Source organism: Gopherus flavomarginatus, chromosome 1 (assembly GCF_025201925.1).
Source record: "Gopherus flavomarginatus isolate rGopFla2 chromosome 1, rGopFla2.mat.asm, whole genome shotgun sequence".
NCBI classification, from domain to species: Eukaryota; Metazoa; Chordata; order Testudines; family Testudinidae; genus Gopherus; species Gopherus flavomarginatus.
Window position 1 is genome coordinate 173,557,797 of NC_066617.1, and position 22,095 is coordinate 173,579,891.

The following is a 22,095-nucleotide window of genomic DNA, read 5'->3' on the forward strand; positions in this document are numbered from 1 at the left end:
GTGTGTGAGAGAGAGAGAGGTAAACCACGAAGTACACATCTGGAGTTAGTGTGCAGGCCTCACTTTTTAGTTGTGAATGAACTAATGTTGGCCTTGATCGGTAAGTGACAGGAATACAATTTTCATAAAGCTTACACAAGGTTAATGATTGCAGATCTTAATATCTGAAAGTGTGTTGCTGACTTTTCCTGCTTTTCTAGAAACTGGTGGCTTAAGAGCGAAGTGAGCTCGTATCCACCAGGAATATTCTGAGACCTCTCCAGGAGCCACTGTGTCAGGCGATCACTACATGAAACGAAGCCATGAACCCAGGTGCCCGAGTTTTAGGGTACTTCAGAACTGAACTTGACAGCTCAGATGTGCTTTGTCTACTGAGCTTTTGGTTTCTTTTCTTTGGGAAAAGTGCTGTATAAATGTAAGCTTGCTTTCGTTCCTTTGTATTGTACAGGTATAGTGGTATTCAGACATGTGACAGGGGGATTGCTTGCTTGCCCTGTCAGAAAACACTGTCTTCTCTTCTGAGGCGAAGATAGATTGCTTCATCTGCTGAGTTTGTTGCTTTAGCAAGCACCATGTTGCCTCAGGTTCACTTAGCTGCTTGTGCTGGCTAAGGGCTGGTGTAGTAAGGTAACCAAACTGGAAAATCTAGTATGACACAACTTGAGAATGAACATTTTTGTGTTTTCAAAAGTGCAGGCAAATCAATACTTCCGCCTCATCCCATTTCTTTTTCAGAGGATACAGTCCCAGTCCACTCCTTGCTCCATGGAATTTTCCTTGTTTACCCAACTCGCTGAGATCACTTGCTTGTAAATTTATGCTGATCCTGGCTGCTGACGTCTCAGATCTTGACCCTGAACTGACACCAACATTATCACAGCAGAAACAGGAAGGAAGTGAGTCTTTTTGGTATTTGCCTTAAAGTCAAAATTTCTCTCAGAAGTGGAAGCAATGAATGGTAGTGTTCCTGAACCTGAATGTCAGGCTATTGAATTACAAGGTGGGAGAGAACTTGAGGAGGAAAATGAAGTGGACCATAATAAACCTCTTAATCCTGAAGCATCTATAACAAATAAGGTAGGACTCACATTCATTCACTTTCTACTTACAAGCTTGTTACCTAAACATTGTACAGTGATTGAAATAACTGAGGAGCATTCTGGTGGAATAAGTTGCTTTATTGTAAAATTTACTTCACATCGTTTTTGTAGTTGTTGTTGTTGACTTATAGTTTAAAGTCAGAAATACTAAGGTTAAACACGGATTTCTTTTCCTCTGCTGTTAATGACATCTGACTGAAACAGAATATTTAAAATCTAATTCATTAGCCATTTTTAATACTGTTTGTTCATTAGCATTTCATTCCAAAATGAAATCACGCTTTGTAATTTTAGGAGTTTCGCTTTCAGTTTGTCCCAATATCAGTATTGCAATGGGTGAATTGCAGTCACTAAAGGGAGATGTTAAAATCTAAATTACAAAGGTTTTCATTTGGAAAAGAATTAAAATGACAGGAAAACACTACTGCTAATATTAGGATTTGTTTCCTTTTTAAAAAGTTTGTCCCTTCCCACAATCTAACCTTTGGGCCAAAACTATTTAGCACTTCTCCTTTAATATACAAGTAAGTGTGTAGTGTGATCAAAGGAAGCAACAGCAGATATAAATTGTGTATCCTAAATCATTAACATCAGCCAACAATATCCCTCTGCTGGTATTGTAAACTTCTTTAACTTTGCTAAAACGAGAATAGGCTTGTTAATAACAGTGCTCATAACTTGTGTTAATGATTATTAATTTGTAGGATTAGCATGTTACACATAGTAAGATGATTCCTGCCCCAAATACATGAAAAGTAGTAGTATCACCAGTCTACTGATGGAGAATTCAGATGCAGTAACATTCAGTGGTTTGCCCAAGACCACAAAGAAAGTCTGTGGTAGAGCCAAAAATTTAATCCAGTTTCCTAAAACCCAGTCTAGGGATTTACCCACCAGACTGTTGTGGTTAGTTTTTGTTTAGATATGTGTGTCTGTCTGCACTGGCAAATCAGGCATTTAGCTATCGAAGTGATCTAAAGCGTGCTTGAAAATTTATTGTGAACGCAGTTACTCCCAGTTTCTTCTTCTGCCTCACTCCTATTGCCCAGTAATCAACACTACAGCACTGCCAACGTGTCTGTAAAACTATTCATTGTTTTCAGTAGCTACCTTTCTCCCCCTTCCCCCTCCCCAAGCTCTGTGACATATTGATTTTTCTTATATAAGTAAAGAGCGTGTTGGTTCAGTTCTAGGGAGGAATCACAGATTTGAATGTGTACTTTATATCAAGTCAGTTGACACCTCTTTAATAGAGATAGCATTCTGTAATGGTCTGAGCAAAAGGCTAGAAACCTAAGCTGAAATCCAGGCCTTCACGTCCGTAGTCTTGGGCAAGTGTCTGCCTCTGTTTCCTTACCTATGAAATGGGTATTGTGCCTTCTGACTAGACAGGAGAGTTGTGAGAAATAATATGATGCAATAGTGTCAAGCATTAAATTAAAAGCTAGAAAATCCTATTTTTTTTTACACACAATGTTCCTATTAATTGCACTATCAACCTCATGTGTTTAAATATCCAAACAAAAATAGTACATCCTACACATGTGCTTTACTCACTGTCTCCTTTGTCCACCTCCTGCAACCTGCCCCCAAAAGTGAAAACCTAAATGTACAATAATCAAATGGTTCTTCTGTCTCTTCATATTTTCATTTTTTTTAAAACATAGACATCAACACCTTAACATTAGCAATGCCCTAGTTAACAATGTAAGTGATTTCTACTTCACTCCCCAATCCAAAAAACAAAAATAACGCCCTCAAAACTTCTTTCTGCCATTTGCTATGAGTGTTTGCATAGAAGGGCTATGTGGACTGATATTATTAACTTCACAGGTGTGGATGTTTTTGTAAACTTCTCCATGAATATTTTTAACATCCTGAGGAATCTATAAAATTCATAAACCAAATGGTCTGGTCCAAGAAACTTTGAAACTACACTTGGTATTACAGTATAATGTTTTCGTTTTGATTCGAGAATAGGAAGTTTGTAAGTGCAGCCTAACAGTTTGGGTTTAAAAGTTCCGCATTATGCACTGAATAAAACTCCATACATAAATGTAATCCCCTGAAAGAGCTGTGTACCATTAGGAAGATGTCCTGTTACCCAGGTACTGTTATACACAGGCAGGTTGCAAGGTCTGGAGGGGCAGCCTGTTCCTTACTGTGTCACATGTTCCTGGGTAGCCTTCCCCTGCTGAGATCCTTTTCAGTAACCCGACTGAACCTCTTTCAAGGAGTAGGCCTATCCCTCTACTTCTCTTTGTGTATTCCTCACTGAGTCTTTAGGTTATAACCCCTAACTAATTCAACAGGTCATAGTCATAGAAGGCCAGAAGGGACCACCAGATCATCTAGTCTGGCTGCCTGTATATCATCATCCAGGCCACAAACACTACCCAGGATCCTCCTCATTAAATGTGACTATCAAAACTAGACCAATTTGTGTCAGCCCACAGAAGACTAGACTATTATGTGCCAGAGGCAGAGAATAGGAGGGACCTAATGTGCACAAGTGCCCAACGCCCCTGCAGTGGCAGGGAAATGATAATCCTGATGACTAACCCTCACTCATGCACTGCAGAGGAAGGTGAAAAAATCTGAAGGTCATTGCCAACCTGACCTGGGGGAAAACCTGACCTGCCAGTTTTCCTTGGGAGTCTGACACAGCATGCACTGGCAGTGCTACAGAACCAACGCCTTGCACAAAAGGCACAATTTATTTTGTTCAGAAGATACATAGCACATAGGGAGGTGGAATTAAAACAAGAGATGTGCATGCCTATTCCCTCACCTACACTTAACCACTTGATCCATAGTTTAGGCAGTTCTTATTCCCCATCTCTGAGTTGGGAGAACCAGCTGACTACTTGCAGCCCTCTCCCTTTGTCTGTGTATGTGTTCTCCCTTCTGTTTGATTTAAATCTGCTGTGTATTAATTTTATAAGGTGATCTCTGGTTCTTGTGTTGATGTAAATAAAACTTCCTTTTCTTTCTCCACACCTTTCATGATTGTATAGACCTTTAGCATATTCCCCTTTAGTCATCTCTTTTTCTAAGCTGAATAGTCCCAGTCTTTTTTTTATTTTTCATCTCAGCACATGTGGAAGCTGTTCCATATCCATAAACATTTCTATTGCCCTTCTCTGTATTTTTTCCAATTCTAATATATCTTTTTTGAGATGAGACAACCAGAACTGCAAGCTGTTTTCATATGTCCCGGCTGTTTTCTCAGCTCACCCCTTCTATATAGTCCATGAGCTGTTTGAATCTTTGATTATAGACTTAGCCTTGGGAGAAGTAAAATATTTCGGCCTGGATGGAGCCAGCTAAGTAACTTCTCTGTTCAATTGATGGCCCATCCATTATTATCTTAACTTGTTTAAAGCTGGGTACTTGAGGGGCGGTCTTAGAATCATAGAAGATTAGGGTTGGAAGAGACCTCAGGAAGTCATCTAGTCCAACCCCCTGCTCAAAGCAGGACTAACTCCAACTAAATGTAAGTGGGGAAATGGTCCCGCTATTGTGGGGAACTTTTCCTGGCTTCTGTACCACCCTGGTGAAGTGGGCTAGTGAAAGGATCTGAGTCCTTGCTACCACTTCCTTTATCCAGAGGCCTCTTTGCTCTTGAGACCTCCCCTTCCACTCTCCTATCTGGCAGAGACCTTGTAACCCCAACAAGGCTGGGCCCAGGATTCCTGGGGGGCTCAACCCCCAAGCCTGCTGTGGTCACCTAGGACAGGGGCTAGGGTGTCCCCACTCTTGGGTACTCTTTCTGCACTAGGTACCTCCCTGACCAACTGATCATTTCATACAATTTAAAGCAAACAAGTTATTTTTTTAAAATTAATTGTTAATTAAATAAGGAAAAATAGGAAAGGTTAAAGGAAAACACATCACCCTGCTCTGTGGGAGGGAACATGTCAAACAAGGTCTCTGGAATGTCAGGGAAGTTCAGTCTGTTTCTTGTAGGTCCCAGGTCTACTTCTCAGGCCCTGGCTGTGCTGCAGGGATGCTGCGGGTTGGACACTTGCTCTGGCGGTGACCACACGCTCTCAGACTCTAGGTGGCGGGACCCTTCTTCCCAGTATTGCCCCTGCCCCATCTGGGTTATGACCCCCCCTCCAAATCTGGCTTGCAGGGCCTCTTGGCTGAGGAGTCTCCCTGTGCTGGGCCCCCTGCCCATGGTCCCCCTCGCTCTCCTCAGCTGCTCACCGCACCCAGCTCCAGACTGCTCCAGCCCCAGCTCCAGCTCCACTCCACCTCAGCATGGCTGCTGCTGCTGCTCTGCCTTCAGTTCCTAGGGCAGCTTCTCTGGCCCCTCTGGCTCTGGTTGCTGCAGCTCTGCTCCCAGGGCAGGTCTGCTCTGCAGGCTGCTTCTGTGACTCTGCTCCCAGCTCTGCTTCCTGGGCTGCTTGTCTGGCCCCTCTGACTCTGGTTGCTGCAGCTCTCCTCCCAGGGCAGGTCTGCTTTCTCTGGGCTATGCTCTGGCTCTGCTTGCTGCAGCTCTGCTTCCAGCAGCTTAGCTTGGGTCCCACTCCCTCTGACTCAGGCAATTCCAGTTCACACGGAGGATGGTACCCCCCCGGCCTCCTGACTCCCTGATTAGCCTGCCCACCCTGTCAATCAGGCTGATCTGGAGCATTGGCCTCTCCCCATTGTTCCTGGGGACTGTCAATTTCCCATCAACCCTTCCTCTTTTAGTGCTGGGAGCTAGCCAACCAAAACACCATCACTGAATGTTAGTAAGGGGGCAACAGTCCCCTTACATAAATCATCCCAGCCAGGGCTTTGTCAAGCAGGGCCTTAAAAACTTCCAAGGATGGAGATTCCACCACCTCCCTAGGTAACCCATTGCAGTGCTTCACCACCCCTCTAGTGAAATAGTTGTTCCTAATACCCAACCTAGACCTTCACCACTGCAACTTGAGACCACTGTTCCTTGTTCTGTCATCTGACATCACTGAACAGCCAAGCTCCATCCTCTTTGGAACCCCACTTCAGATAGTTGAAAGCAGTTATCAAATGCCCCCTCACTCTTCTCTTCCACAAACTAAATAAGCCCAGTTTCCTCAGCCTCTCCTTGTAAATCACGTGCCCCCACTCCCTAATCATTTTTGTTGCCCTCCACTGGACTCTTTAATTTGTCCACATCCTTTCTGTAGTGGAAGCCCAAAAACTGGATGCAGTACTCCAGATGTGGCCTCACCAGTGCCAAATAGAGGGGAATAATCACTCCCCTCAATCTGCTGGCAGTGCTCCTACTAATGCAGCCCAATATGCCTTTAACATTCTTGGCAACAAGGGCACACTGTTAACTCATATGTAGCTTCTCGTCCACTGTAACCCCAAGTTCCTTTTCTGCAGAACTGCCTCTTAGTCAATCGATCCCCAGCCTGTAGCAGTGCATGGGATTCTTCCATCCTAAGTGCAGGACTCTGCACTTGTCCTTGTTGAACCTCATCAGATTTCTTTTGGCCCAATCCTCCAATTTGTCTAGGTCACTCTGGACCCTGTCCCTACCCTCCAGCGTATCTACCTCTCCCTGCAGCTTAGTGTCATCCGCAAACTTGCTGAGGGTGCAATCCATCCCATCATCCAGATCATTAATGAAGATGTTGAACAAAACTGACCTCAGGACTGACCCTTGAGGCACTCTGGTTGATACCAGCTGCCAACTAGACTCTGAGTCATTGATCATTACCCATTGAGCCTGATGATTTAACCAGCTTTCTGTCCACCTTATAGTCCATTCATCCAATCCATACTTTAACTTGCTGGCAAGAATATCGCATCAAAAGCTTTGCTACAGTCAAGATATATCATGTCCGCTGCTTTCCCCTCATCCCCAGAGCCAGTTATCTCATCATAGAAGGCAATCAGGTTGGTCAGGCATGACTTGCTCTTGGAGAATCCATGTTGACTGTTCCTGATCGCCTTCCTCTCCTCCAAGTGCTTCAAAATGGTTTTCTTGAGGACCTGCTCCATGATTTTTCCAGGGACTGAGGTGAGGCTGACCAGTCTGTAGTTCCCCAAATTCTCCTTCTTCCCTCTTTTAAAGGTAGGCACTATATTTGCCTTTTTTCAGTCGTCTAGGACCTCCCCCAATCACCACTAGTTTTCAAAGATAATGGCCAATGTCTCTGCAAATCACATCAGCCAACTCCCTCAGATGCATGAAATTCTGGGTCCATGGACTTAGGCATTTCCAGCTTTTTTAAATAATCCTTAACCTGTTCTTTCACCACTGAAGGCTGTTCACCTCCTCCCCATACTGTGCTGCCCAGTGCAGTAGTCTGGGAGCTGACCTTGTCTGTGAAGGCAAAGGCAAAAAAAGCATTGAGTACTTCAGCTTTTTCCACATCATCTGTCACTAGGTTTCCTCCCCCATTCAGTAAGGGTCCCACACTTTCCCCAACCACCTTCTTGTTGCTAACATACCTGTAGAAACCCTTCTTGTTACCCTTCACATCCCTTGCTAGCTGCAACTACAGTTGTGCTTTGGCCTTCCTGATTACACTCTTGCATGCTTGAGCAATGTTTTTGTATTCCTCCCTAGTCATCCATCCAAGTTTCCGCTTCTTTTAAGCTTCACTGAAGATTTTTCTGTTAAGCCCAGCTATCGCCTGCCATATTTGCTATTTTTTCTGCACATCGGGATGGCTCATTCCTGCGCTCTCAATAAGGCTTCTTTAAAATACAGACAGCTCTCCTGGATTCCTTCCCCCTCATTTTAGCCTCCCAGGGGATCCTGCCCATCAGTTCCCTGAGGGACTCTGCTTTTCCGAAGTCCAGGGTCCATATTCTGCTGCACGCTTACATGTGTCATTGTTTTACCTTTCTTACTGAGTTCTGTAACAGCCTCTTGACAGCCTCCTTTGCCTGAGCTCTGTGCATTCAGTCAGGCACCAATAATGTAACTAAACAGGGAAATGGAATCACACATAATATTTATAAATAGTATCTTTCCAGTTCTTCTCACTAAGAACAGAGACCCATCCTGCAGATATTGTAAGCTCCATTATGAAGGTTACAAGGCCTGCAAGATCTAAGCTCCATGTTGACTTCTGAGAACCACTCATGAGACTCTAGATGCTTAAGCTTTTTTGCACTGGTTCAAGAAACTTTGCTCTTGTCCAGCTACTAAATTTGCACCAGGTTAATTAAACTGGGTTAGTTAAAGTGTTGAAAATCCCTTGTGTGTAGAGACTTTGGTTTAAGACATGGCTTATTTTGGTTAATCTTAAACCTATTCCTAACTGATTTCAATTTAGTGAAAGTACATCTGACTGAAACCTCGATAAGTGTGTTAACACATTTTTTTGGCACCATTTTAAAAGAATCAGTTTAAAATTATACCTTAAACTGAAGAGGTGCAATTGTTCCTGGAATCAAGCCCTTGCAAATAATATAGACGCTCATCTCCAAGGAGAATCTCATTTGCTAGTCAACCAAATTATACACAACCACTTGGTTTCATCACTGAGTTAAAATTTCATCATTTCTACAGTCTTCATTTATCAGAGCAAACTGATTCGAAAGTAGACAAGGTTTTACTACTAATTCTACCACTTTGTGACATTAGGTAAGTCAATTTACCTACTGATATTAATTATAACTAATGTTGGTTTACTTAAAGCGATATGTGATCCTAATACTTCTGAAAATATTTTGATACCCTGGAATTAAAAGCACAGTAAAAATGCAATATTTTATCTGTCTCTATATAGATTTTTTTTTTAGATTTATCCTAAAGATAACCAAAAGCTCTTCGTCTCCCCTTTTCCATCCTAGTTTCTTAACAGACAACTTTTTATTCTTTGTATGACTAGGGGAGAGCCTACTACTGGAAGTCTTGTGGAGACACAATTTTTTGGAAATGTAAACTATGGATGGTTATATCTTCAGTTTTCCTAGGGCTCCTTCTAGTGATTATTATCAGCTTAATTCTTTATTCAGGTATGTATGTACTTTTGATTCTCTCTCTCTCTCTCAAACTAAATGAACTCTGTGGTTTTCTTTTAGATGCATGCTGCAGCCTGTCTGGAGTTTGGCTGTTGAGTTTTGTCATGGACGTGGTTTATAATATGTGCTGGGTTGAGCAGTTGGGTATTCAGTGGATTTTAGGAATTTTCTTGTCGGACTTGTTTTAACTAGTACTGATGTTCAGTTAAGGCATCTAGAGATCTTAAGGGGCTGACGCTTGTACGTTTAAATCTATTACCTCTTCTTTCTGTTAAACTATATCTGCTTGGTAGCTTGCCTTCAAGATAATTGCTGCTTGAATCCAATGACAACATGCCCATTGATTTGAAAAGGGGTATGCCAAGGTTGTTAATATAAAAAAGTCTAGAAAAAAGTTTTTTCAAACTATTACACTCTGGGCCTTTTCTTAAGCTAAAATCCTCTGATGGCCAGCTCCCCAGCCTGATCCAATATCTTCCTATTGCAATTGCAGAGCATGGTTACATGAGAAAATACTAGGACGAAGTCAAAGAAACAAGAGGAAAATCATACTTGTGTCAATACAATGAATGCAGTCAGATCGGTGTTATCCTAATATTTTGTATTGGTGCAATTCATTAGCTTTACCTGTGGGTCAGACTTCCTAAAAATAGTCAGAGTGGTGCATGCACCCACAACTGCTAGAATTTCTTCGGCTAACTTACGTGTTGCGCCTGTCAGCCTGTAACCCTCCAGTTTTCACTGTGGCTAAATTTACATTTAAGAAACACCTGACAAAACAGTCATAGGGGCTGCTTTGAGGCACAAGTTTTTTTGAGTTCAGCTAGTCAAAATGTCCCTGGAAATAGGTCTGGGTTACATATGGCAGGAAGTATTTTATCTGAGCACTAACAAATATATCTCCACTCTGACAGTGTCAGTCTGATGGCCCCCCTAGCATGTTCTGTTGAACTGCTCATTGTTGATGATACTGAATTTTTTCTATCTGTAACAACCAATTGGGAACACACATTCATTTTTTGGTATTACAGAGGTTTACATCGATGAAGATGAATATTGGGATCCTGAATCAGTGTCAAGTGGAAACTATCGCAATTTTTCTGGAAGACTACAAGTGAAGTGTGTTGCTCAATCAAATTATTCAGAAGATCTTACTAAGAGGGTAATTATGACAAAGCTTTCACCACAGCTGATTCTGACCACAACACCTATTTGGTGTTCCTTTGAGTATGCTGCCATTACACTTTCAGCCATGCTATTTACTTGGGTCAAAGGGTTCTCAATTTTATCTCTGAGAGGAAGAATTGATTCAGAAAAGTGTGAGTGATAGTTGGCAATTGTTTAAGAACACTTTACTACGTGCTCAAAAAGCCACAATCCTACGACTGAGGAAGAAGCCATACTGGTTACAAAACTGACTTGGTTTAGCAGGGAACTGAAAGCAGCTTTAAAAAATATATAACATGGAATAAAGAGGAAGTTTATATTAATGAATCAAACTGTGAATTATAGAAAAATCATAAAGGAAGCAAAGGGATGCAAGATGATATCTATGGCTCGCATAGTTAAGAAAGAGAAACTTCAGAGGTGACTTGATGTCAATACTTCTAGATTATAATGGGTGACAAATATTTAATCATGGGCTTTTCAAGCTAGCAGAGAAAAGTGTAACATGATCCAGTGTCTGGAAGGTGAAGCTAGACAAATTCAGACTGGAAATAAGGCATATATGTTTAACAGGGACATTGTAACGGTGCGACAACTCACGGCTGTGGCACCTCCTGATGGTTGGCCAGGGAATTAGCTCTCCAGCCTCTGGAGCACCCTCTGCAGGCCGGTGTCCTGCTTGCTGCTGGCCCCAGTGTCCCTTCTAGATCTTGGGGTTCTGCCCTGTGCAGTACCTCACAGTCCCACTGGTCTCTCGGGGAACTCCCAACCCCCCTATCCTCACCTCGCCTCAGTCTTGCCTACTGCCAGTCACCATCTAGCCCCCACTCACTAGGGAGGACTGTAGTATAATTGCCACTCATCATTGGCAAGGAGAGTTTGGACCTGCTGCCTCTGCCTACCCTTGGGCTGCCCCTCTGCAACCCCAGTACCTTTCTTGGCCTTTAACAAGGCCTGCAGCCTGGGAGTTTTCCAGGCCAGAGATCCCCAGCTCCTCTAGCCTTTCCCTAGCCCTGCTCCACTTCAGGTACTGGAGATGTGCGGACTCACCCCTGCAGCACCTCCTGCTGGTGACTTCTGGGAATTAGCTTGATTTCCAGCCTGGAGCACTCTCTGCAAGCCAGTGCTCTACCTGTCCTCTGGCTCCTGTGTCCCTCCCAGCACCTGGTGCCCTGTTAGCTGGGGTTCTGCCCCCTGGCAGTAACCCCTTTTTCTCAGGGTCTCCCCTCCCCAGGAAATCCCCAGCCACTATCCCCACCTCACCTCAGTATCAGGCTACTGCCCGTCATTGTCTAGCCCCCGCTCCCTGGGGCAGACTGCAGTATCAGCCTACTCATCACTGGCAAGGGCGGGTTTGGACCTGCTGTTTTGGCCTACCCCTGGGCTGCCCTCTGCATCCCCCAGTACCTGTTAGCCCAATGCTAGGTCGCAGCCTGGGGCTTTCCAGGTTGGAGCTCCCCAGCTCCTCTGCCTTTTCCCAGCCCTTCTCCACTCAGGTACCCTGTCTCTAGCTCCTTGCAGCCAGCCCCTTCTCCCTCTACAGGCAGAAGGAGACTGTATGGGCTTCTGGCTCATAGCCTCTTTACATTGGCCAGCTGTGGCCTGATTGGGGCATGGCCCAGCTGCAGCCACTTCCCCATCAGCCCAGCTTAGCAGCTCCCAGCCACAACCTTCCCTCAGGGCTGTTTTAAGTCCCTTAGGGCAGGAGCAGGGTAACCACTCTGCTACAGGTACCTTTGCTCATCTCCCAGAAGCTAGGCCCATCTCTCTCCGCATCTAGAGAGAGAGAGACTCTTGAGCTCTGGCTAGCAGCCCTTTTATAGGGCCAGCTGCTGCCTGATTGGGGCATAGCCCCAGCTGAGGATGCTTCCTCAATCGGCCTTTCCCCAGCCACAGCCCTTTCCAGGGCTGTTTTTAACCCTTTCGGCAGGAGTGGTGTGACCACCCCTCTGCAGATAGTAATTAGTCATTAGAACCATTTACCAAGGCTCATGATGGGCTCTCTATCACTGTGAAATTTTAAAATCAAGATTGGATGCTTTTCTAAAAGATGTGCTCTAGGAATTATTTGAGGAAGTCCTATGGCCTGTGTTATGCAGGAGGTCAGATTAGATGGTCATAGTGGTCTCCTCTGGATTTAGAATCTGACTCTTTCTAGGTGAAGTATGGCTCTGATCCAACAAAGCACTAGCATAACTTTAAACACGAGTAGTCTTATTGACTTAAAAGTTACACATGCGTTGAAGTGCTTTTGCGGGATTGTTGCCTAAATTAGAGCTATGTTGTAGAGTGTGGATCACACTTACACTAAAACATCCTTGTTACAAGAGAATTTAAGTGTCTAAGGCCTCACAAGTTGGGTTTATTGTTGTTTGTTCCCACTTATCTACTACTCAAAACTACCTGGCAAGCACACAAAACTGATGTATAAAAATAAGAGTAAGAATACTACTCAGACTTATTGCAGAAGGGGATGTGATTTATGTAGAAGGAAAATGTTCATACAATTTTAACTACTTATTATTTCTAATCAATAATTAAATTGTAGATGTCAGCATGAGTCGATATGTATAGCCTTACATGTCAAGGCAACACAATGATCATCCTAGGGGGAGGGATAGCTCAGTGGTTTGAGCATTGGCCTGCTAAACCTAGGGTTGTGAGTTCAATCCTTGAGGGTGCCATTTGGGGATTGGTCCTGCTTTGAGCAGGGGGTTGGACTAGATGATCTCTTGAGGTCCCTTCCAACCCTAATAATCTAAGATTCCTCACACAGGTTTACTTGCCTATCTTGCACACTGAGGCTCTATTTATTGTCAATGGTATCTCAGTAAGATATGCACAACCTTTCACTCTCCACCACTTTTCCTAGAGGTTTGCTAGGCAATAATGATTTTCCTGCCTAGGGCTCTCACTGGTAATTTCTAATTCAACCCATATAGCCAGTCACACCCTGGCCCTGGTCTTCAGGTTGGATATCAATATCAAAGACATCACAATCCATCACCTCATTAAGGTAGTAGTCAGAGGTCTCAGCTCTCAGATAACAAGACAGACAAATGAAAGCTCTGAGTCCATCAAATTCCAAAGCGTGTTAAAAGACAACAGCGCTGTGACTCTGCCTATAGGATAAGGAGTCTAGCACATGCTGAATCATGGTCATTGTATGATAGCCTCACCATTGACATGCTCGCCCCAAGCAATCCATTGTCCACCTGGATCATCTTGGTTTCCTGACACTCTGATCAATTTGAAAAAGGGCTGGCATGCAAGCACTAATGATGGAAAACAAATGCTGCAGTAAACAACTTGAAACATAAAAAAGAATTCCTCCAAGCTTATACTGAGGTTGTTTTACAGGCCAAAAGTACATTCTAAGCAGTCCCCATAGCTCTTTTGGGCCAAATCATGCCTGAAAGAGCTATGCAGCATGGTTAAATGTTTCATCTGGGTTCTGTTGCAGGCTGTAAGAACATAACAGAAACCACTGAAGAGACTGTGCATATTCGGGAAGGCTTCTAAAACATGCCTCTGCTCCCTTTATGCTGGCCAACAAACAGCCCACCTGCATTCCTGGAACATATTACCTTCATTCCTGAAGAAATAGTAGACACCCACCCTAAAGGAGTCTTGACATAAGACCCAGGAATCTGCCCATGACCTTCCTGACTATGAAAAGGAGTCATAAGCAAGTAGTGCCACTCCTGACTGAAATGACCAATGCTGCATTCAGGGAAGGAATTTTTTACCACAAGATATTGCTCTCCCACCTAACAGAAGTAGTAGGGGGCTTGGAAAAGGATCTAAAATGGTTCCTGGAAGGAAACACCCAAAAAGTAGTGATGGGAACCTGGATCTCTGCCTCTAGACCCCTCATTATGTGGAGTCTCAAAGAATAAATTCTATTTCTAGCTCTATTCAACATTTACATGCAGCCAGTACATGTACTTGTAAGAAAACATGAATTTTGAGGGCCTAACATATGAAGATGACATAGAGCTCTGGTTATCTGCCAGCACTCTGCCAAGATGACCCAGTGCTTGGTGTCATGGTTGAATAACAGCTGGTTGAATGCTGTCCAGTAACGATTTCCTTGCTAGTCATGCAAAACACTCTCAATCTCATCACCCAGTTCAACTAGTTTTGAATTTTGTTACAAGTCAGAAACTCTTACCAGGCTTATTGAAAGGTTAGAAAAGCTTTAGGGCCAGCCTCGAATGGTGTACAGTTTTGCATCAAAATAATGTAAAATTAAGTTTCACCCAGATGAAACTTTTTTTTTTTTTTTAAACTGTAAACTGGCTGGTTTACATCCTGAACCATGAACTTTGAGTCTCCTTAGCTTAGCTTAGCTGGTTGCTGTATTTTTACAAAAACAAACCTTAATTGGCACAGAGAAAATAAACTGAAATTGAAATCCCAATGAGAGCGGAAACTGACTTCTACCATTATATTTTAAAATAAAATGAATTCCTTGTACAGATATCTGTCAGGACTTGACCTGAAGGTTCTGTACGCTCCCCCATTCTGAAAACTTAAATTACCCTTTTTTCTTCTACTTGTGTTGGAAGGTATGCCATGAAAGAAATATTTGATTCTCTTTTCAAGCTAATAGATGTCTACAGTTCGTCTCCAGCCCTGGGGCGCTATTTTATTACTGCTCAAGTGGATTCCTTCAGGTAGGAAATTAATGTAAGAATTTTCTTTAAGTGTTTGTTTAGCAGAATTGAATCTGTCACATAGACATACAAAACATTCTAAAACTCTGAAAGAACCTTTCCCAGGAGAATTACCAGTACAATCAGTGAAGTTATGTTTCCATCAAAATTAACCAATTACATTTGTAAAGGATAAGTTGCCTACCAATAGAACATGTTGTTAAGTTGTAGGAAATCTTTAAGTATTGTCCATATTCTCAGTCTTTGATGGTCTCAACTGCTGGTTTTATCATGCTTGTTGAAGTGAGAAAACTGGAATTGCTTCAGAGCAACCTTGCTTAAATATATATATTTTTAGGCCCGGATATTTCAAAGGTATTTAGATATTGCAGTGCTCAGTGTTGCAACACCTAACTGATTTAGGAGTCTAAATCTCATTTGCTGAAGCAATTTTGGCACTTAAGATTTTAGGCAATGGGATTTTGGCACCTAAATCCCTTTTGAAAATGAGATTTAGGCTCCTAAATCAGTTACGCATTGCAATGACTGAAACATTGCCTAAATACCTTTTTAAAAATTGGGTCACAGCGCCCAAAAGCATGGAAGGTGTTTTCGTAAATGAGAGGTGTGTTTTCTAAAGAACTTAAAGACAACATAGACGCACAAAAGCAACAAGAAAATCACACTTGATTTCCATTTTCTATATGACTTGCTCAGAGTAGCAGGAGCAGATGATGAGTAAAGTAGCAGTATTTTGGATAGATTGGAGAGGTTGAAATGAGAGGAGGGATCGCTGGAGGTTCAGGTTACAGTAATGAAGGTAAAGGATGGCAACAGAAGACTGAAAGGAAGGGATGGGACAGATTTTGCTGGTGGTACAGAGTAAGAAGTAACAGGGCTTTCTGGAAATGGTAGGAGAAAGCTGCAGTCATGGGAGATGGGGGACAACAACGGATCTGTCAGTGTCGGTATGGTGCTGGAGGGAGATTAAGGGCTTAGACTGAGTTTGATGGCAGTGTTTTAACACAGAAGAGGAGGTTAGAGAGAGGATTGAGAGATACATTCTAGAATTGTCCAGGTATCGGTAGTAGTGGAAATTGTGGAAACATATGAAGTCACTTACTAAGAGGAGGGAGAGAAGTGAAGGAGATCTGGTACAGGGGATGCTCAGAGAGGACATAAGATGAAATAAAAGGCTCAAAAATGGGTAGAAACTAGGAAAACATAGATTTGCAAAGACTATGATGAACAGCACAAAAGGCAGCACACAGCCGAAAACCAGGGGACAGAGACAAAGCCCCTCAGGTTCACCTAGGGAGTGGTGGTAATTGATCTTGGTGTGATGCTTTCTTAGGGTCACACTGGGTAAGGATACTGCAGAGATAGGCATGTGTTTGAGGCAATTTGCTCTACGTGCTCTATCTTGTGATTCTTTGGGGAAAAAGAGTCCATATAACAGCAAGCAAACAAACAAAAAAAACCCCGTGTATATATAGAATATAATGTAGTGATTCCAGTTCAATGAATTCACAATTCACTCCAGAATTGGACTCTAATACAGTGGTTTACATAATCTACTCCAGAATTTAGATTAGAAACATTGACTTGTTGTCAGATATTGTTAGAGAGCAGAATGGATAATGTTATCAGGAAAGCAGTCACTTCTGTGAGCTCTTATATAAAATAAAAGTGCCCTGTTGCTGCAGATCTCCTGGTATCACCATATTTGGATTGCACAAGGACTCTGCTCACAATAATGGCCATATGGGGGAGATTTTTGACATCTGCCTTTTTGTACCCTTTGAAAGTCTTCCCCGTGCTATATCTGTATTACATGTACAAATCCCATTAGCATCAATAGTAGTTGCTCTTGAGGGGCAAAGGCACATGTTAGTTTAAGTATGCCATTGTTTTTAATGTTTTCTCCTTAGGTCATTGTTTTGTTTTTTGTTTTGTTTTTTAAATAAATGCTAATGTTAAAAGTAAAGGCAATTCTAAAAGCATTTAGTGCTTATGCCTGCTGAGGTCTGTTTCTTTTTCAGTTATGAAAATGCCACTGCATTCTACCAGCTGGTATTCTCCTTGCCACCAGTGGCTGATGAGATTATGAAGTACACGATGAGTGAAGAGTTTGTGATGAATGTCTTGCGACAAAATATTTATGATCAGGAAGATACTTATGATCAGGAAGCACCTGAATGTACCAAGATAAGGCTTGATCCAGCTTCTCTCACAGTAACTTGTAAGTGCCATATATAACAGAATTTATCTCTAGAAAGAGAATAAGTACTCACAGTTCTTTAAAATGAAGGAAGTATTTACGGAAAGATAATGAGACTTGTCCGTGCACGTAGAGGTATGAGTAATGTTCTAAAATATCAACAATCCATGTTTGTAACATTGTCCTTCTCTTACGTCAATGCATGCGTGCATTCAGAAAGAGATTTATTTAGTGCTGGATGGAGTAGATGAGAGAAAGTTGTGAAAAGATCACTGAGCTCCACCAGCCTTTCCTATCTCTCTAGCTTTTCATACTGCTTCAGTTCCAGCCACAGTCCCAGGCAAAGAACAATAAGCTTTGAAAACTGGTTACAAAAGGTCTCAGTAATGAAGACTTCATTAAATGTCCTAATATAGGCCCTTCTTTTGGATGCTTGTAAAAAACTGTTAAATCCTTAATGGAAAAGTCAAGAATAGCTGCTAGGTAACATTCAGTGCTTTTCATTTCAGAGTCAAGGGGGGAGTAGCTCATTACAAAGAAATAAATCAAGTCCCCTAACCCCATAACCAAGTAATGTGCAGGAATAGTATTGCTTCATATGTACAAAGATAGAGCTAGGGGAAATTGTCTGTTATGATCAGGTTTTTATAAAGACCTTGAGTACTCACTTTCCTCCCTCTTTCCCCTCTCATTATATTGTGACTTATTGGAATGCATGAGATACTATCCCATTTTAAAAAGTCAGTGTATAGGTACCAGCTAAAAATCCTATTGCCTAAAAATTTGACTGAAGGCTCAGGGTCGGGTTTTTCTTCCTTACTGCTGAATGTAAGCACTGTAAAAAGTACTATGTTGTAAAAAGACTGTAGAAGTACTTTTTCAGGAAGGAAAATCAAACCAAACTCTGAAAATGTTTTCGTTAGTTAGGATGTAGTTTATTCAGAGCTCTAGACCCTCTTCTTACATTTTCCCAACCAGTCTGTACAGCCTCATTTCAGCGATTTTTAGTTTCTTTGGTCTGGGGGTCTTCAAGGAGGAAGTTCAATGCCCAAATCTCATTGAAAGACAATGGCAGTTAGGTAACCTTGCATGTTTTCAAAAATCCCAGCATAATCATGTCACATAAGGTGTGTAAAAAAAGCTCACATATTAGTTGCAAGAAAAATAATCCAGCTGTCTAAGCATGGGACAAAAAGCCAACAACTCATGTGCTGTCATTTTAGATATCTCGCTACATACTTTATTTTTTAAGTAATAATGGGGTGAATGGAAAAAAAATACAAAGTAGTTAAGAAACATACATATTGAGATTGTTTTAACATTTAATTTTAATTTTTTCGATGTACTGTTTCTGTTTCAGAGTAACAGCGGAAAGATTCCTAGTTCATCACAGCCACTTAAGGACATGTGCTTCCTGTATCTATTAACATCCTGAGGAATGAGAATTAATTTCATTATTTTGAAACATTTCTGAAGAATATGGCTGTATTGTGAACACTTTACACAATGCAAGAGTGTATGTAGCGAATGCAATATTTTTATCACCGCTAATTATGCTTTGAGTACAGCCAACTCCTTCACTGCTGTCCTGACACTCACTCCACCCTTCTCCAATCCACTTGAAGCTTTGTTGCCAAAAATCATGTAACTTGCCTGATGCTGAGCACCTTAATCCACTTTTGCAGCATCTTCACTGATTTTACGTTGCCTTTTTAATAGAATCCAGAACTTGTTCTTCCCTTCAAACCCCTCCATAGTCTAGCTCCTTTCTAACACTCCACTCTTCCCACTCTACTGCCAGTCACATTTTCCTCTTTGCGCATGCCAAGTTGTCCATGCAGTTGCCCCTTGAACTTTGTTTCCCACACTCACCTCCTGGCTTTGTTCATGCTGATTGCGTCCACCATACTTCATCCCTCAACTTGAAATCTCGCTTTAAACCCATTTCTTGTAAACTGTACATGCTTAAATACTTCCCTGTTTTCTTGATTTTTTTTTTAAATGACTTTCAAACTCTTGCATTAGTCTCTTCCAGAGACCTCTGTCATATTGCTCTCTTTCTCATCCTTCCCTTTTCTCTCCCTCCCTGTGGAGATGTCTGCTCCTGTTTCTTGCCTTAATTAGATTGATTGTAAGCTCTTATGGAGCAGTGACTTCATCTTTATTGGTACAGTGAAGTGTCATGTACATTTATGATGCTCTACTATTGTCTCATGGCCTGGCCCTGCAAACACTTTGTCACAAGTATTTCCATTCCATTCAGTGGGAGGAGTGAAGTGAATTTAGGACTGCTGTACCGCAGAGGTATGTAGGATAAATGTGCTCCTCAGTGACATGTTCCAGTATGCAGTGTTCTAGGAATTGCTCATGGGTCAATATAGCTGTTTACTTGCTAACTTAATAGAATTAGTCCATAATATGTGTGTCAAATGGCAAATATTTGACACAACTATAACTTGTTTTTTTAAAAGCCCTTCTTTGAGTCCATATCATGATTGTCTACAGGGCTCAAGAAATACTCACCAACACTACATATACAGATAGGATATATGACCAGAGATGTTTTTTTTTTTTTTTGCCCTTTGGATGATCAAATACTGGTCACAGTTGTAGGCAAAACACCTGACTAAATTGGTCAGTGGTAACATCAGGCAAATCCTTTGTTTCTAAGCATGTCACTTCCAGAGGCGGCTCTAGGTATTTTGCTGCCTCAGGCACGGCAGGCAGGCTGCCTTCCGGGGTTTGCCTGCGGGAGGTCCCCGGTCCCGCAGATTCAGTGGCATGCCTGTGGGAGGTCCGCCGAAGCCGCGGGACCAGCGGACCCTCCACAAGCATGCTGCCGAAGGTAACCTGCCTGCCTCCCTTGCGACGACCGGCAGAGCGCCCCCCGCGGCTTGCTGCCCCAAGCACACGCTTGGCGTGCTGGTGCCTGGAGCTGCCCCATGTCACATCAGAAAGTCAACATGTGATCATGTAACGACAGTAATACTGCATTTGCACATGGCAGAAAAATTAAGGTGAAACTGAATTATTAATTTTGTGACTCGTCGGCTGAAGAGAGAATTTCAGCATTATACTATGGAAGTGCAACTTCCTGCAGTGAATTATTCTTAGTTTTGAAGTTCAAAAGTTTATACCAAAATGTGAATTTTAATATATTTTTACAGGAAGATTTATCTTATGAAACTTTATGGCATTACAGTAGGAGACAAGTATGTGGGAAATAATCCCTTTTTTTAAAAAAAAAGTAATCTATTTTCAGAAAATGACTAAACTGTATCTGATATATTAAATATATATATTTTTGTGATACGATTTAATGTTTGTTTGAATTGTTGCTTTATCTGTTCTAGGCCTTGACCAGTGACTTTGGGCTGAAAGATGGCCATAAAGGTAGAGCTGTGCAAAACTTGTGTAACCAAATCTGCAATGACTCAAAACTTGGGCTAGATCAATTTAGATGAGTGAGCCTGGTCCGTGGTGCAGGATAAATGAGTGAATCACCTGACTCTCCAGTTTGTAATGCAGCTATTGCCACTAGTACCACATTGATATGTACAATGTGGCGAGGACTTCATGTTTCCTTGCTTAGTGTCAGTTCTTATTTTTAATGTGACTGATTTTAATGCACTAATGTGATATAGGTGCTTTCAGAGCCATGTTCTACACCTAGGTGATATGGTCTTCCTGATCCTTAGCTTGGGGAAGATAAAGTTCACTCCCACCCTCACGGAAGTAACAGGTAGTCTTTCCCCCAAAGCAACAGACCATGAAGATCTTCCAGAAGCAGTGGGAGTCATGCACAGTCCTCTGGCCTTTGCACTGCTTGGTCTTGTGGCACATTGTCTATGGTGACTGTACCTGCCCTTGAGTCCTGCAAGGGAAGCAGCACAATTGATCATCTTTCTTTGCCTGTTTTCCACATGGGTTTAGTGACAGGAGCAAGAGCAGTGTTGGAGTGAGAATTAGTGGGAGACTCACCACTCTCCAGTCCTCCCCTTATCCCAGCCAGCTTTGCCATACTTGGAGAAGGGAGTAGCTCCCAACTGTTGTAGTACAGAGAGGGGGAGTTGGTCAGTAAGAGTGCTGTGAGGCAAATGCAGCAGGATGCTATCATGGAATAAGGATTATATATAGTAAACCTGAAGGGCTGTGCACAAAGGTGGCTGCCAACAGTCTCCACGCAGTCAGGCCTCCATTATAAAATAAATCCCCCTCACCGTGCACTTCATTTACATGAGTAAAAGATTTTTTTAATTGCTTTTTACCTTTTTCTTTGAGTTTAAATGTAAACCATACAAGACAATACTATGGCAGATGAATGGGTTTTAATGTTAACCAACATGAAAATATACAGTAATTTGGCTTTACTAATTTGAATGTAATGTCCAAGATCCTGGAACCAAAATGAAGGGGGATGAGAAAATTTAGTCCTGATAACTCTCTCTAGTGTCCTCTGTACAACAATCAATGGTAGCATGTTTTCTACAGTGCTCTAAATGCAGCTCTCCTCTCTGCTGGTGTGCAGAGACTCCAGATGCAGATAAGACTGCCTTGCCTTGCCTTATCTTTCTCTGTGCAAGGCTGGCTGAGTTTCCATAAGTCCTAGCTGTCTTTCCAAAGGAGTACCGCAGAGATGTGACAGTATCAAGATGAATGAGCTGCAAGCGAAGGAGGAGTTAGGAACAGAAATGCTGAAGGTATTGTCAGCAATTATGTACATGGGAAGTTCAAAACCAGAAAAAAGACACGATGTGTTTTTCCAGATGTGCTCTAATACAGAATTTGGAGACATTCAAACGTCCAGGCAAGAATACAGGGGGCTTAGTGTCATAGCATTAACCTTTCTAATCTGTTTAATACTCTGTTTTCAGTCTCGCTGAAGTTGCAAGAGAAAATGAGTTCAGCTGTCTCATCTAGTAGACTGTAGATCTTTATCCATCTCAAAAATGTCACATTTGTCTGTCTCTGAAAAATCCCAGGACTG

At 42.2% G+C, this 22,095-nt stretch overlaps 1 protein-coding gene across 1 annotated transcript; it reads left to right on the forward strand.

The window, feature by feature from the left end:
* The first annotated feature begins 584 nt into the window (after window positions 1-584).
* C1H3orf52 (chromosome 1 C3orf52 homolog) lies at window positions 585-20,504 on the forward strand. The gene is made up of 6 exons (XM_050961946.1): window positions 585-1,077; window positions 8,930-9,056; window positions 10,094-10,224; window positions 14,838-14,908; window positions 16,930-17,129; window positions 18,469-20,504. Coding segments are annotated over exons 1-6 (657 nt in total). The 5' UTR covers window positions 585-951; the 3' UTR covers window positions 18,471-20,504.
* Window positions 20,505-22,095: the final 1,591 nt, after the last annotated feature.